The 14048-nt window shown below is 40.5% G+C and overlaps 1 protein-coding gene across 4 annotated transcripts in view; it reads right to left on the bottom strand.

Moving 5' to 3' along the window:
• DAB1 (DAB adaptor protein 1) overlaps positions 1-14048 on the bottom strand; it is a 398510-nt gene that overhangs the window by 13959 nt on the left and 370503 nt on the right. For 3 of the 4 annotated variants that reach the window (XM_066623379.1, XM_066623378.1, XM_066623381.1), the window contains 6 exons: positions 13411-13467; positions 9811-9873; positions 9180-9288; positions 6218-6766; positions 4866-4993; positions 2412-2510 (listed from right to left, as the gene is read on the bottom strand). In XM_066623379.1, the coding sequence (XP_066479476.1) occupies positions 2427-2510; positions 4866-4993; positions 6218-6766; positions 9180-9288; positions 9811-9873; positions 13411-13467 (990 nt within the window). In that variant the 3' untranslated portion in view covers positions 2412-2426. The remainder of the gene's footprint in view (positions 1-2411; positions 2511-4865; positions 4994-6217; positions 6767-9179; positions 9289-9810; positions 9874-13410; positions 13468-14048) is intronic. The other variant, XM_066623382.1, reaches the window with a different exon arrangement.

Raw genomic sequence — 14048 nt, 5'->3', positions numbered from 1 at the left:
TATGCTGTGATGGAGGAAGGTAGATCAGAAGACTTGGGAAAGGAAATGGAAGATATTTTTCCTTACCGCCTATGAGTTTCCTGATTGTCAATGAGTTTCCTTGGACTGCACCAGCTCTTTAGCTGGCACAAGTTCGAAGAAACCAAGGGGGCATGTTGTAAGGTTAGAAAGGGGACAGCATTACACACAAGTCAGATGTGCTGGGTGACACCTTGTCCTGCCTCCAACATGCCTTCCACCAACCCTTTTCCACCATCACCACCCTCCCTGCTACCTGAACTGGTGGCCTTCCTTGCTTCACCACCATGCACATGGCTGCTGCAGCCTCTCTGGTGGCATTCCAGAAGTGTGTGGTTTCACACACTGCCAAAGTACTATTTGTGACAGCTGGCATAGGTCCAAGGAGAACCACCGGCAGCCTGTTGGCTTTCAAGGAGGTAAGTAAAAATGATTACTACTTACCTCTCCTGGGCCGTCAGATCCCCCCCCCCAATATAGCATGCAGCTTATGACAGCACCATTGCATCACACAGGCTGGTGGGGGATAGGCTGTAAGGCTCCAAACCTACCCATACTTTTCTGAGAGTACACCTTATTAAACACAATGGAACTTACGTCTGAGTACACATGCATAGGATTGTGCTGTAAGGATATTAGACAGGAGAGTATACATGATTATGCAGAGAGAGCATAAATTGGAGCATAATATTTGCTTGTTATTGGATATGAAAAGAACAAGGAGCAGGTAGCTGTCAAAGCCATTACTGTGTACTTCAGAATGCTTTGTTCATTCCCTCCTTGCTTCTCATGGTCTCTCTATACTGGGAAACTCTACCACAGGTTTTTTTTTTCTTTTTTCTTTTCACTAAAAGATATTTTTCATCAATGAAACTAAATACCCTGGGCCTTGAGAAATGCAGTTTTAACTGCTGATCTGAGACTTGCTTGATAACTTGGATCGTTTTCACAAGAAATAATGCTGCAGTATTAAGGAATAAGAAGAGATATATCCCAAACATCATTTGGATACATCTGAACATCATTTCATCATACTTTCACATCATTTCATTATACTGCTTTCCTTCAACTAGAGACATTTATGAATTCTGATCAGATCCCAATCTGATCAATCAGCTCAGGGTAGATTCACTCGTGGAACAATAATACGATAGAACAGGAGACATCTGCTCATCCCTATCTTTAACTTGTCCTAATGCCCAAATAACATAGGAAATTATGAAAAGATTCAAGAGCAAGGGACAACACGATTAGTAGGGCTCAAAATAATGGGAAAAGTGAGGGTACAAGGCAGTTCAAAGGAGAGGCAAATTAGTAATCCAAGTCCCTGCTGAGATTCACAACAAAACAAAGACAAAACAAAACCTTCAACATTATTATTTATAATGCCCCTCCCCCTCCCAAATCTAGTCCCAGGATTAGAGATGGGGAAGGGACATTTCACATGTGGTATTTTCTTTTGGAGTGCTGAGGACCTAATAATGATGACTGGGTAGGATAAGGAGATATCTGGAGGTACACATTCTCACAGATTTCAGTACACTAGTGGACAGACAATTTAGGGACATTAGCTTTGGGATGATGGAGAGAAAGGGCAGTGGGCTTACTAAGAACGTGTACTTGAACTATTTCAGTTTGGGGGTCTACCTAAAGGGCGAAGGGAGGTGACTGGCTGATGGCTTCCGTACTGGCTGGGCAGAAGATGCATAGGTTTTAGGGATTTCAACTAGCTACAGTAATGTTTAGAGTCTTATGGGAACCAGAGTTATGAGAAGGGGAGAGGTGGCAGACACATCCGCGACATGTGGGTTGATGGGCTGCTCAGAATTATTTACCAAAGGGTGCACAATCTTCAAATCTGGACACCCATGGTAGTGTGTGTTAGGTACTAAAAATAAATTCACTTCTTATTAATGTGCCTCAGATGTTTCGTGTACAGAGAGAGGAGCAATAAATCACATAATATTCAAACTATTTCCAATCACAACACAGTGTAACAAAGGAAACATTTTTCATGTGGCAGCATTAGAATACACTGAGATGGAATGGCAAATGTAGAACGTTCACAAGCACTGTAGCATCACGTCCCTTCTGACAAAACACATATGCCAGCACAAAAATAGCCACAGTCACCTACATGAAGCATCTATCAACACCCACAACATGCACATGCATCGTTAACGATTAAAGCAATTGTGTTGCCTTAAATTCTGGTAATGGAAAAATATATATATTTTAAATGGTAGGAGTATGTTTGCTGTTTGAATTAACAATTCATACATAGGGCAGTTTAACATGGAGGTGAAAGGTACTCATTGATATGAATGATGACGGCAGGCAATGGTGACAGTGAATAGCTCAAATGCGTGAGAGAGAAAAGGACAGATACCTACCCCAACCTGCGCTATCTAGCTATCGCCCTGTGGATTTACAGTATCACCAATGGACTCGCCAAATGGATCACTGTTGGAGGAGGCCTGAGATCCATCAGGCTAGAATACAAGAACACAACACCTTTTTGTTCTCAACAACAGAAAGCAAAACAAAGTCAGAGGTTATTTTCATGCTATGGATCACTGTATTATGAATGCCCTTTGTGGATGATGATAATAATAATAAAAAAGAGGCAAATACGATTGCTGGTGGTTTTTAGCACTATCACTAGTGGGCCAAAAATCTTAGTGGTCCAACACATTGTGGAAAGGCTAATTGGTAGTCCCAGAGACAGTCACCTGAGGCATATTGCCAAAACTGGTCATTCTTTTAGGCTTGGGTGTAAGGCAGATGAACCATTGCCTTTAAGCTTCATCTAGTGTCGAGCCATTCATGTGATGCAGTTGCCATGGGCAGTTCTAACGATTTGCTCTATGGCACAGACCATCTAAAGGTGAGTTTGCAGCAATGTGTGAAGCAGTCTGGATCTGTGTAGTATACTATGAATGGCTTGCCACAAGTTCGAAGCTACAGTACAAGGGCATGTAGAGTGGCCATCAGAAATCCAGGGTTCATGTGCATTAGGTACAGCGGTTCCTTCTCTCACATTACCAAATTCTGGGTTACAAATCTCACTTTATCATCACTTTTTTTGTTTTACTTTGTCCCATCAAGTCTTTTGGAATTGCCACAGAACCTAACAGAAAAGTGAAAAAATGCTTCTTGTAGACACCTTTTCCCTGCTCTTTCAAGCCAAGAGACAATTGCTATAGGGGATCCACACTGGATTTGAGCTGCTGTTGTGATACCTCCAAACATCAGGATACCGCGATCATTTGTGAGGTCATGCTGCTGTTCTCCTCTGGCAAGTGAGGCAGGCATAGAGTCATGCTCGGCTATGTGTTCACCTCTTGTGCCATTCAATTGAAGCCAAGCCATATGATCAGGCTGACCTGTCCAACTCAGTTTCTACCATTTCCCCCAGTGAAACCACTATTCAATGGTTGTTATTTTTGCCATTATCCTGCAGTTAGATTCATTTTCAAATGTCACTGATTTCACCTGAATTGTATTTGTTTGTCAGTATTATGCTCTGTAAAATTGCCTATAAAAATGTGCAAGATCCTTCATCCCTGGGTCACCCAGAAACCATTTTGGTTTTCAAAGTATTGCTGTAGATTGCCTGCAAAATCTCAAAGGCTTTGTCAAGCAAAGATGTTCATAAAGTCCTAACAAGTGAAGAACTGCACTCCCCTTTCCCTGTCAGCCCCTCTCTCTGTCTTTCCCTCACTGTGGAGAGTGCAGTAAAAAAAATATTAGGTAGTGATGCATGATTAGGTAGGCATGACAGTTCTTCTCCCTGCTTGTTAGAATCTTCTCCTTTGCCAAGGTAAGTCTCTTTTTTGCTTGGAGAAGAAGTAAGGGGGCTGGCAGGCTAGCAGGCATTGCTGTAGAGGCAGTGTGCAACTCTTATTTCAGGTCAAGTCCACCTTGAAGGGGACTTAAAACTGCATCAAATATTTTGAAGAGGAGGCGTTTGCTTTTCACCTCACCCCTGTTAACACCATATTTGATGGTCTCTAATATTCTGTTTTTCTTTCAGGTAGAGCTACAATTTTAAAATAACTACTATGGTTTCATCATGGGATCCTTCCATTTCAACTATTCCTGGTTTTTGCAATCTACTCACTTCACAGCTGCTCTCTTGATTCCAGCCTCTTGTATGAGGTGGAAGCTAGAGGTACAGAGAGCCATAATAGACAAAGGCGGAGCAATTAAGCAGAAATGTATGATAAGCAGACACACTCAAATAGAAGCTATGTGTGGATCGCAATGTTGAGCTAATGTGTAAAGTCTGCCATTATACTCTTGTTCCTGTAGCATACAAATAATTTGAAACTAGGTGTTTCAAATATCAACACACTTTAGTGTTGCTTGGAAAACTGTGGGGTGGCAGCAGTAGAGTTAATAAACATCTTATCTAAAAGTCATAGTAGTTATGTGTAGCCAGGAGAAACCAATAGGGCTTAGGGGATGGGAAAGAGTGGTAGGTAATTTAGTCCACCTTCCATTCTGTGGAAACCACACTCCTGCACTGCGATGGCTATAGAAGTTTGATGGAGAAAAGTGAGGAGAGAAATGAGTTTGAAACCTGAATCATATATGCACCGGGACAACCAGCGATGCGAGAAAGACTTCATTTTTCCCCAAACCAAATGTAAGCGGCTATATGATGGCTAAGGAAGTCTTTCCTTCTACATCTCTTGACAGCTTGACCCTGCTGATTAGTACTTCTAAACTGTACTTCAGAAAATATTCTAGTAATTGTTGCATAGGCATTAACATTTCTTTTGAAAAGCCTGGTAGGAATATTGCGAAAAGTGACTGGGAATATTGGAAGTTGTACAACGTACCGCTTCTTGTTCTTCGCTTTTGCTGGGACTTTCAAAGCCCTCTTCAAAGAGGTCATCAGCAGCCGGGTCACTGGTATGGGATGCTGAGGATTTGGATGGAGAGCTTTGTCTAGGAGCAGGAGTGGGAGCTAAACGGAAACGACAGCAAGTTTTGCATTAAGTGAATGATACTGAGTCCTAAATATTCCAGAGCCACATGTGAGCCACGGTGGAAGCACTCTCGATAGATTCTGAGGCTGGTGCTGTTGCGTTATGAAGGGTTTGCAAGATTAATGGCATGTCGGTCTGGCAAGTAGGTATCAAACAAAAGCAAAACTCCCCCTTGCAAATCATTTGAGGGCCGCTGAGTGAGATAGCACATTCAAAATCAGATCATCCCTTTCCTGTCGTTTTGTTTGCCCTTTCCACAATCCACCACCCCACCATCTTTTTGTGAACATCGACAAAACATGTGCCAGGTTTTCTTAAAATTTTCATTGCAGGGCCAATGCATTTATCTTTATACCTTTAATATAAGGTGAATATTAACGTCATCTTGACAGGTTTCTGCAGTTCTTCTAGATAGAAATAAAGTCTGAAGTTGAAGTTATTGACACCCACAGAGATAGTGACACCCTCATCGACAAAAGTTACTGACACCTTCTGAGATATTTCTATTAATAACACCGTGAATCTATGAACAAAGGAACTCCCAAGTTAGTAACAGTACACTGAAAGGCTCTTGTATGGCAACTGCTGTACTACCGTCTGAAAAACACATTAAAGTTGAATTTTATCAGTGCACCGATGACCCAGCACTAATTATAGTATCTGATTAAATACAGCCCCTTCCCCCAAAAGAAAATGCCATTCTCTTACAAAAAAATTCTTTCTTCAGAGGTTCTTAATTTGGGGCTGATTCACACAAAATGTTTTTGCAACCATGTAATCAGGAGCAAGGCTGATAACTATGAATCCAAAATCAGTAAGCCACCATAGCATCAAGTATAGCTTCCTGGGGGGGTGGGGGGTAGGGAACCTCACTGTATTTTTGAGTTCCTCTAGGACACTGGGTTAATGAGTAGTTCTCCAACTTTGTAGAAAACCTACAAAGCAAATTGTGCATGTCAGTATTCTTGCTTTAACAAAGATGTGACACTGCCTTCCAAAATTAAATTCCGTAACCACATATTTCCAAGGATTCTGATGTGGTTATCCATAATTTCATGTTCCCCCAATGTCAAAGTCACCCAGTTTATTTACTTGTTAAAGGTGAGGATAACTCAGGCTCTGCCTTTGCATGAATTGGCTCTAACTTGCAACAGGGAGACATTTTTGCGGAAGGTTGCAAGAGAAAAACGGGGGGTACTCACGTGAGTTCGTCGATGGTGTTGTAGAAGTCACAGGAGTCAAATTTAACTGAGAGATGTCAAAGTCATCACAATCATCTGGTTCCTGTGCCATCCCAACTTTGTTAAAGAAACTGGAGAAGGCCTCTGAGGTACAACTGAGGGAAGGCTGATCTGGTTTTCGTGATGGCACTGGTGGAGGCTGAGCCATCTGGAAATCTTTAAACATTTCTTTTCCTGCTTGTTGCCTAGGCCTATCTGTCTGTGGACTTGATCTGGTGGAATCGCTTGTAGGTGGAACGGTAGCAATGGGAGCAACGGTACCTTGAAACATGGCTGCTTGTAAAGGCAAAACAGTTTGTGTTGGCATGAAGGCAGCAGGCTGAAATTGACCAGCTACAGATGGCCATGGTTGCTGGGTGGGAGAAAACATCCCAGGCTGTCCCCATGCAATTGACTGTCCTCCCTGCATCACCTGAGCAACTGGAGGCTGAGCACCCATGGCCAGTTGTTGTTGAACAAGTGGTTGTTGTCCCCAGAAGGAGGGCAGGACAGCTCCCATTGCAACATAACCTTCGGGGGAAAGAGAGCGGGGATAAATTTCAGAACAGGAATAGGGAAAAAAAAAAACACCAAAAAAATAAAAACAAAAACAGGGCGGCCGAGGAAGAAAAAGATGATCAGATATACAAATAAAAGAATCACAGGGCTTTTTAGTGACAACCTGTACTTCAGCTTCCCTGATGGTATGCACTACCAGATCCATGAGAGGCATAATTGGACTGATGGCAAAAATTACAAAGCCACAGGGCAGGTTTAGACATTAGGATTATTGAACCACATGCAGACTATGTCTACCTTAATGGGCTGTATTCTCTGGTCAATAATACTAAAGTGAGATGGTTCCCAGAACCTGAATTCTTTTGTTTGGAGTGTTTGATAAGTGAACAGCCCAATTCGAACTAAATTCCCATGTGGTGATGCAGTGGCATTGGTGTGGGCTACGCTATATCCCATGGGGAAATTTTGGCTCCTGGAGGTCTCCTCAGGATACCAGAACATTTGTCCCCTTGCTCCTAGTTAAGCTCCACCAGCAGCTATGGGTCAACACAGATCTGTGTCAGTGATATCACAAGTCCAAGTTGATTCTTGCCTGTGAATCAGGTCAGGAAGGGGAATAGCATAAGGCACGTGCTGGCACCGCCAATCCCGCCCCCTCTGACATCATCATTTCCTACGATGCAGGCTCCAATTTTTCTCTGTCCTCTTCTAGTCAAACAGGCGTTAGAGATTTTAAAGCATTATATAACTTGTAAAATCTGCTTGATTCAAGAAGAAAGCAAGGCAGGAAAATGAGTGCATGTCTCATACAAAATAATGGTCCACGTTCAGCTTTTTGAGAAAAAAACAACCGCCTTGCCTGTGTCTACCCTCAGTGAAGCACACAGGTGTAATTGGCAGCATGAACCCAAATTAAAAGCAAACAGCAGCCAGGTGTGCTCAATCTTCAGAATTAAACTTGAATTTGGCACCAATGCCAACATTGTGAATGATTGTGGTGAAGGCAACATTCCCAAGGAAACATCGTTTTTCTTAGAAGTTTTCTTAAAACAGCCAAAAGATCCATTAGCTTGCAAAAACATTTTGTATGAAGCCCTAGTTTCAATGTTATATAAACATTTCTTTTCAACTTCTGTCCTTCAGCCTTTCTTTTTGATCATCCAGTACACCTTAAGATGGAGATTTTGTCAAGTTTACAAGTAGCAAATTTTTTTCCTAAAAATTATGCCAAGCTGTAAAAGTATATTTAAGTAGCATCAATATTTTAAAATGTTTTCCCTCTTTTTTGTTTAGTGGGTATCTATAGATTTTGATGTGTTTTTGTTTTGTTTTTTTGCTACCCAAAGATCAGATTGGACTATAGTTCTACACACTTCTCTGGGACTAAGCTCCATTGAATACAATGGGATTTTACTTCTGAGTTAACATGACCAGGACTGCGCTGTGAGTTAAACAGGTTTCACTGATATCATGAGGTATATACAAAACAACAAAGTTCATAACTATATATTATAGAAACATTTCTTTGGCTGTGGAAAGATACCATTTTCTTGCCTCATTTTATTAAGGCAGTTTCAATATTTCTATAGGTCTGAACTCCTAAAGCCCGGGAGGTGCCAGAGTGATTCAGAATTCGTCTATTAGAGTCTCCTTTTACTTACTAGGTGGTTCTGTTTTCATTGCTGAGCAAATTTGTAAAAGCATGTGTAAGGTAACAGAATAAAGACAAAACACAATTGGTCTCAGACTGATATAGCTAAAATAGCATGCACAAAAAGAAATAGGATTCTGCAATTCCTTAAGATTTTGACTACATCCATAACCTGATAGTTATGAGAAAGTCTGAGAAAAGGGTTGGTTGTATTACTCTGTCTGTAGATTCCAATGGTGAAGAATACAGAATGCTTCTAGCAGCTTCAATCTAACCCTTATTTTTACACAAATAAACTTGCAAACATGTAAGTAGTGCCTCCTAAAATCTCAAAAACCAACCAGAAGTACAGACATCTTAATAGTTAGTGGATATGCTTCAGACCTCTGCAACCTCCCAATTCCTTTGCCATTCCTAGCAGAATCAAATGCTACATGCATCTTTTAGATATGTACTTATTTTACATTACTTAGTCAAATCACAAAATTGAATTTACCTGGAAACAGAATTTGAAATGTTTTGGGAAACACACTGTTCTGAATAAAACACACATGCTTAATACTGTAGTGGAACTCTAATAATCTTTTTTAAAGGTTGTATATTGAGATATTTCTTCCATACAGAAAAGTGACATTAGGAAGAGAGTCTGAATATGCTACTGAACTATTCAGAAGCAATGGGGAACAAATAAAATGGAGTATTCCAAGCTTTTAAAGGGAGACAAAGCAACTGTTAAATGGCTTAATATTTAATAGCGTGATGTAAATAACTAACCTGAGGGTACAGCAGCAGTGCTGTAAGGTACAGAGCTAAACACGTCTGCACCAGCAGGAAGTGACTGGGATGAAGATGGGATAAAGGCATCACCTGGAGTTGCAGGGGTCTGCAAAATAAGGCAACTTTAGAATGCACTGGTAACCACAGATGGGTGACAGTACCGCTTTTTCCTTCAAGAACTAGCTTCACATTCCTCTTTCCTTATTATGAGAACAAGGGATGCAAAAGCACAGCAGGTAGAAACAGGACAAGTAAACCTCATACAAGTCCTAATGTACTGAATAAATTGAAAGAGTTCTTTCCACACTGCTAAGACGCATGCGAATTCCTATAGCACCTGTTCCTTCATATTAAAAAAGAAGAAGAAAGATCTAAGGTTGTATGATTTTAATAGCTTCACAGGGGATCAGTATAAGCAATTAGTGCTGGAAAAGCAGGAAGGTAATGAGCAATTTCACAGAGGAAAAAATTCAAACTGGGTAAAATGATTGCAAACCTTTTTGAAAGCTTTTCAATTTCAGTATGGGGCATTGTTTCTCATGAATACCTAAATGTGTTATACCACAACAATAAACCCAGAGAAAGTGGCATGTGAGCAAGAGACAAGACATTTCACACCAGTACTTACAGGGGGAGAGGTTATATCAGGCGGAGTGGACATGTCCCCAAACAGCTCTAGTTGGGTAACAGCCTGCAAAGAATGTCAAAAATTAAGAGTCAGGTGTATCTTGTCTCTTATCCTTTGAGCAACAGAGAAGATGGTCTTGTAGTGAAAAGCAAATGTCACAACTTCAAACGCAGGGAAATATCCTGCAGACTATAAAATAACAATACATGAAAACGTACATAGCACTCTCAAATATTGAAAGAACTTCACATAAATTGTCTTAGCAACAATCCTTTAGGTAGGGCTTTACTTTAGTGCTGAGGTGTGGAATGAATTTGGCTTGCCAAAGGACATCTAGTAAATTCATGATAGAGGTGAGATTTGACCTGGAGAAGTCTAGATTCACAGCTCAGCTCCTTGGCCACTAGACTATATGAATTCAGCAGATAACATCACGCGGCCCTTGTAACAGAGACCAATCTGCAATATTTTATCAGACAAAATCCAACTTGAAGGATTGCAAGTATTTGAGAAAATGAAGCTGTTCTGATTCTATGAGCTGAATACAGCTCCGCAGTCGTCAATCTATCAACAGACTTACCTTTAAAATCATTTAGGATGCACTGCCTTCTTATCTTATTCTTGGACCTCTCTGCCCTTTATAAGTCCATACATTCAAATAAACATTCAAAAAAACAACAATAAAGCTTTAAAAATTTGGAACTCGGATTCTTTCTGGGTTGAGTCCAGGGAAAGTTTCTTAATTACTTGTGCATAAAGTAACTTCAACAGGAGGCCCACAAAGCTAAAAATGAATGAGGTCCTTTTCATTTAAAGAAAAGAAAGAAACTCAACACCTGCACTGTCTTAATTTGTAGGGGAAATGACTAGTTATTACACTTGTAAATGTCAGATAAGAACAGCAAGAAAGATTTTCAGATGTTTGTTTTGAAAGATAGCATTAGGTCCTACCGAATTCTTCGTGTAATGAAATGTCACCTGTTTTAAAGGTTGCATCCCTCATATCACAAAGAGGTGTAACAAATTCACTTTATAAAAGGACATGACAAAGAAGACGTTTCTTTCCTGATTATCATGGGAAGAGACTAATTGTCAGCCTCTAAAAGCCAAGGATGCTCTGATGAAGCTGTATTTCTTGTTAATTTTTTATTCTTGGAAGGCTCAGCAGCTAGAAAATGATTCCCTCTGTCTCTTTCTCACACACACAGCTCTTACAATCACCTCGGTGTTCATAACAATAATAACCTCAATGTTACTAGATACAGAGTACAGCAGGACTGCAGCATATATACAGTATTCACCTGAAAATCGTTACAAAAACAGCCAGCAATAATTTTGAAAGCGAAGTAAATATGGAGAAGTGAAGTTTCTTGTGTATCTTTCTGATTTATTGATGCCATGCTATAGTCTCTAGTGTCCTAGCAAATTCAGCTTTCAACTGGATTACAAATGTGGTACACCTAGACAAATTGTAATTGCAACTGCATAATAACTTATTGGACATTTATGGTATGTTGTGGAAAAACATGATGAGATGATGAACTGATGAGCAATTTGAAGAGCTGCATTAGCATGCACATAATGACATTGATCAAAATTAAATTGACTAATATAAATAAATGGTCTTTTTTGAAGCTAATATTTTCTTTCCAAGAGCATATTTCTTTTGGAGTAAATGTTCATTAAAATATTGCCTGCTTCTCTTTAATGGAAAATATTAACAACTGTCTAATGAGAAATGTAAAATAAATCTCATTCTACCATTGTTAGTACAGGAAGGTGTCATTTAAAGTGAAATGATGTTATAGGCCATCCCCTTTAATGGAAGAGCCTGTCCATCTTTCCCATAGTATCGTGCTCTGGGTGCAGTTGTGAGAGCCCTTACATAACATAACATAACATAACATAACATAACATAACATAAGGGGGCAACATAAAGGGGCAAAAATACAGTGTGAGCTCAGTCAGGAGACCTGGGTCTCCAAGGTTTCTGGAGTTTCTGTAGATAGGAATGTCAGGGCCACAGACAACTCCAAGGGGGCAATGCAGAACAGACTGGGCCAAACACAGGATTCAAGGCTGTGATGTTGTGCAGATGTTGTTCCAGCAAAGATGTGAGATTGACTGAGGGTTTATGTAATTGCTGAAAGGCAGCCAGCTCTGCATTTTTTTCTCAGAAACCTACCATAGCTGAAAGGAAAGGGCTGCTTGATTTCTCAAATGTTGCCTCCTATGACACAGGAAACTGAGGCTCCCTTGCAGCTTCCTCGAAGAATTCCTCAGTATCTGCAGAGATGGGCAGGCACTTTTCCCTTGAACCTGTATGGCTGCGCAGCTCAAAGCCCTGGTAAGCTGAGCTCCACACATCTGTGCCCTTGTCATTCCCGGAAGTCTGATGATGATGTATAATGCCTGGAAATGCCACAGGGCTCTGACTCAGCAGCCAAAGGGGCAGTGTGGACCCCTTAGAGGGATTATTGGGGATAGGGCTGTAACCACCTGGAAGTGTGAAGAGCTGCTGACAAATCAAGGACCCCATGGAAGCAAGTTTGCATGAATTTGTGAATCTAGGTGGGGAGCATCCTGAAATGTGGGAGTGCAGCATTTTGTAAAAGTGCTACTGCAAATGGGAAATGGACAGCAATGGATAAATTAGCCATGTTAGAAGCATGGCTTCATATACATGGAAGAATATTACTTATGATCTTAGGGGTAGGATGTTTCTGTATAAGAAAAACTCCTAACTGTACTCCAGTTGGGGAATAAGAGTTCAAATGCAATTCATGTAAATATTTCCCTTCTTTTGGTGAGTTTCCCATTTTGACTCTGAATTCATCAAAGCAAAGTGTGACTGTTTACATCCTGGCTGTACAATCTAAACATGTGCATTAACAATGGTTGAGATATCAGATTCTAGCAGCCCAATCCTAACCAACTTTCCAGTTCCAATGCAGTAGTGACAATGGGGTGTGCACTGCATTCTGTGGTGGGTGGGGGAGTCATGGTGGCCTCTTCAAGGTAAGGGAATGCTTTTTCCCTTACTTTGGGACGGCACTGTGGCTGCGTCATAGCTGGACAGTTGGTTAGGAATGGGCTGAAAGTCTCCTTAAACTGCACTAACTTCTGTTACCCCAAACCACTTATCCCAAATTTTAACTCTGAATCTTTCTGAATGTAATTCATGCAGGACAATTAGTTTATATCCTATATCTTATAAATTTAAATATTTAATATATACAAGACACCATTGAGAAAGGTCTGGGGCTGGCAAGAATTTATGGGGCATTTCACTAATCCTGTCAGCCTAGCTTTTGATGGTTTCAGCGCACCTTTGATTTTTGATTGTGATGCACATGTTTCCCCATTTATGTTAGGAAATGTGCTGTCACTAATCATGATGTATTCTCGAACTACAGGCTAGAAGCCAGCAGCTTCTGGGTTTCTTAACTATCCACCTGTAATTCCTTGTGAAAAGTAGTTTAAGTGGTGAGTACTTTACGACTACATATAATCTGGACTATAACCAGAGTTCATCTCCATTTAGCTAGTTTACAGATTTAACTACTTTGGTGATTTCATTTTGACAGAGAATTTTCTTACCTGAGTCACTTTATCAAGATTTTCATCTATGTCCAACAACAGGTTTCCATTCTCCAGCTGCAATGCATGATTGATGAAAATGAAAGTGAATGATTTATGAAAATGGCATGTACTGCTGAGCACAACAATGATGACGTCACCAATTATTGATTTCACTTCTGAAACAAGAGCTATTCTGTATTCTCTTAGTTAGATGCTTTTGCTTAGCTCAGTGATAATTTATCACATGGGAACATGTGGGCTTGCTTGTCCTGTAGCTCATTAATGTATATATAATCAGTTTCCAGGGTTCTGAGATACCAACAAATATAAATGAAGGTGGGAAGATGAAAGCCAGGGGTCTCTCAGAGAGGGAACTGCACTGTTTGCAGTGTCTTCCATTGAACTAGCAGAGCAGGGCAAATAAACTACAACCTTGAACACATTTGAGAGGAGGAGAACTTGACAATCACCCCAAATACTGTGCACAATAGAGGGAAGTTTAGCTCTAACTCTGAACATATTCCCAAGTGTGCCTCATATCTTTTCCCCATTTATGTTAGTCAAGGTATGATATGAATCACTCATACAAGATCAATAAATCACCTCAGCTTGGGACCTCACTGTGGTGGAAGATCCCACTCACCACTCAGACAGTA

The sequence above is a fragment of the Tiliqua scincoides genome, chromosome 4 (genome assembly GCF_035046505.1).
Source record: "Tiliqua scincoides isolate rTilSci1 chromosome 4, rTilSci1.hap2, whole genome shotgun sequence".
Lineage (NCBI taxonomy): Eukaryota > Metazoa > Chordata > Lepidosauria > Squamata > Scincidae > Tiliqua > Tiliqua scincoides.
This window is presented reverse-complemented; position numbering and strand designations above follow the sequence as displayed.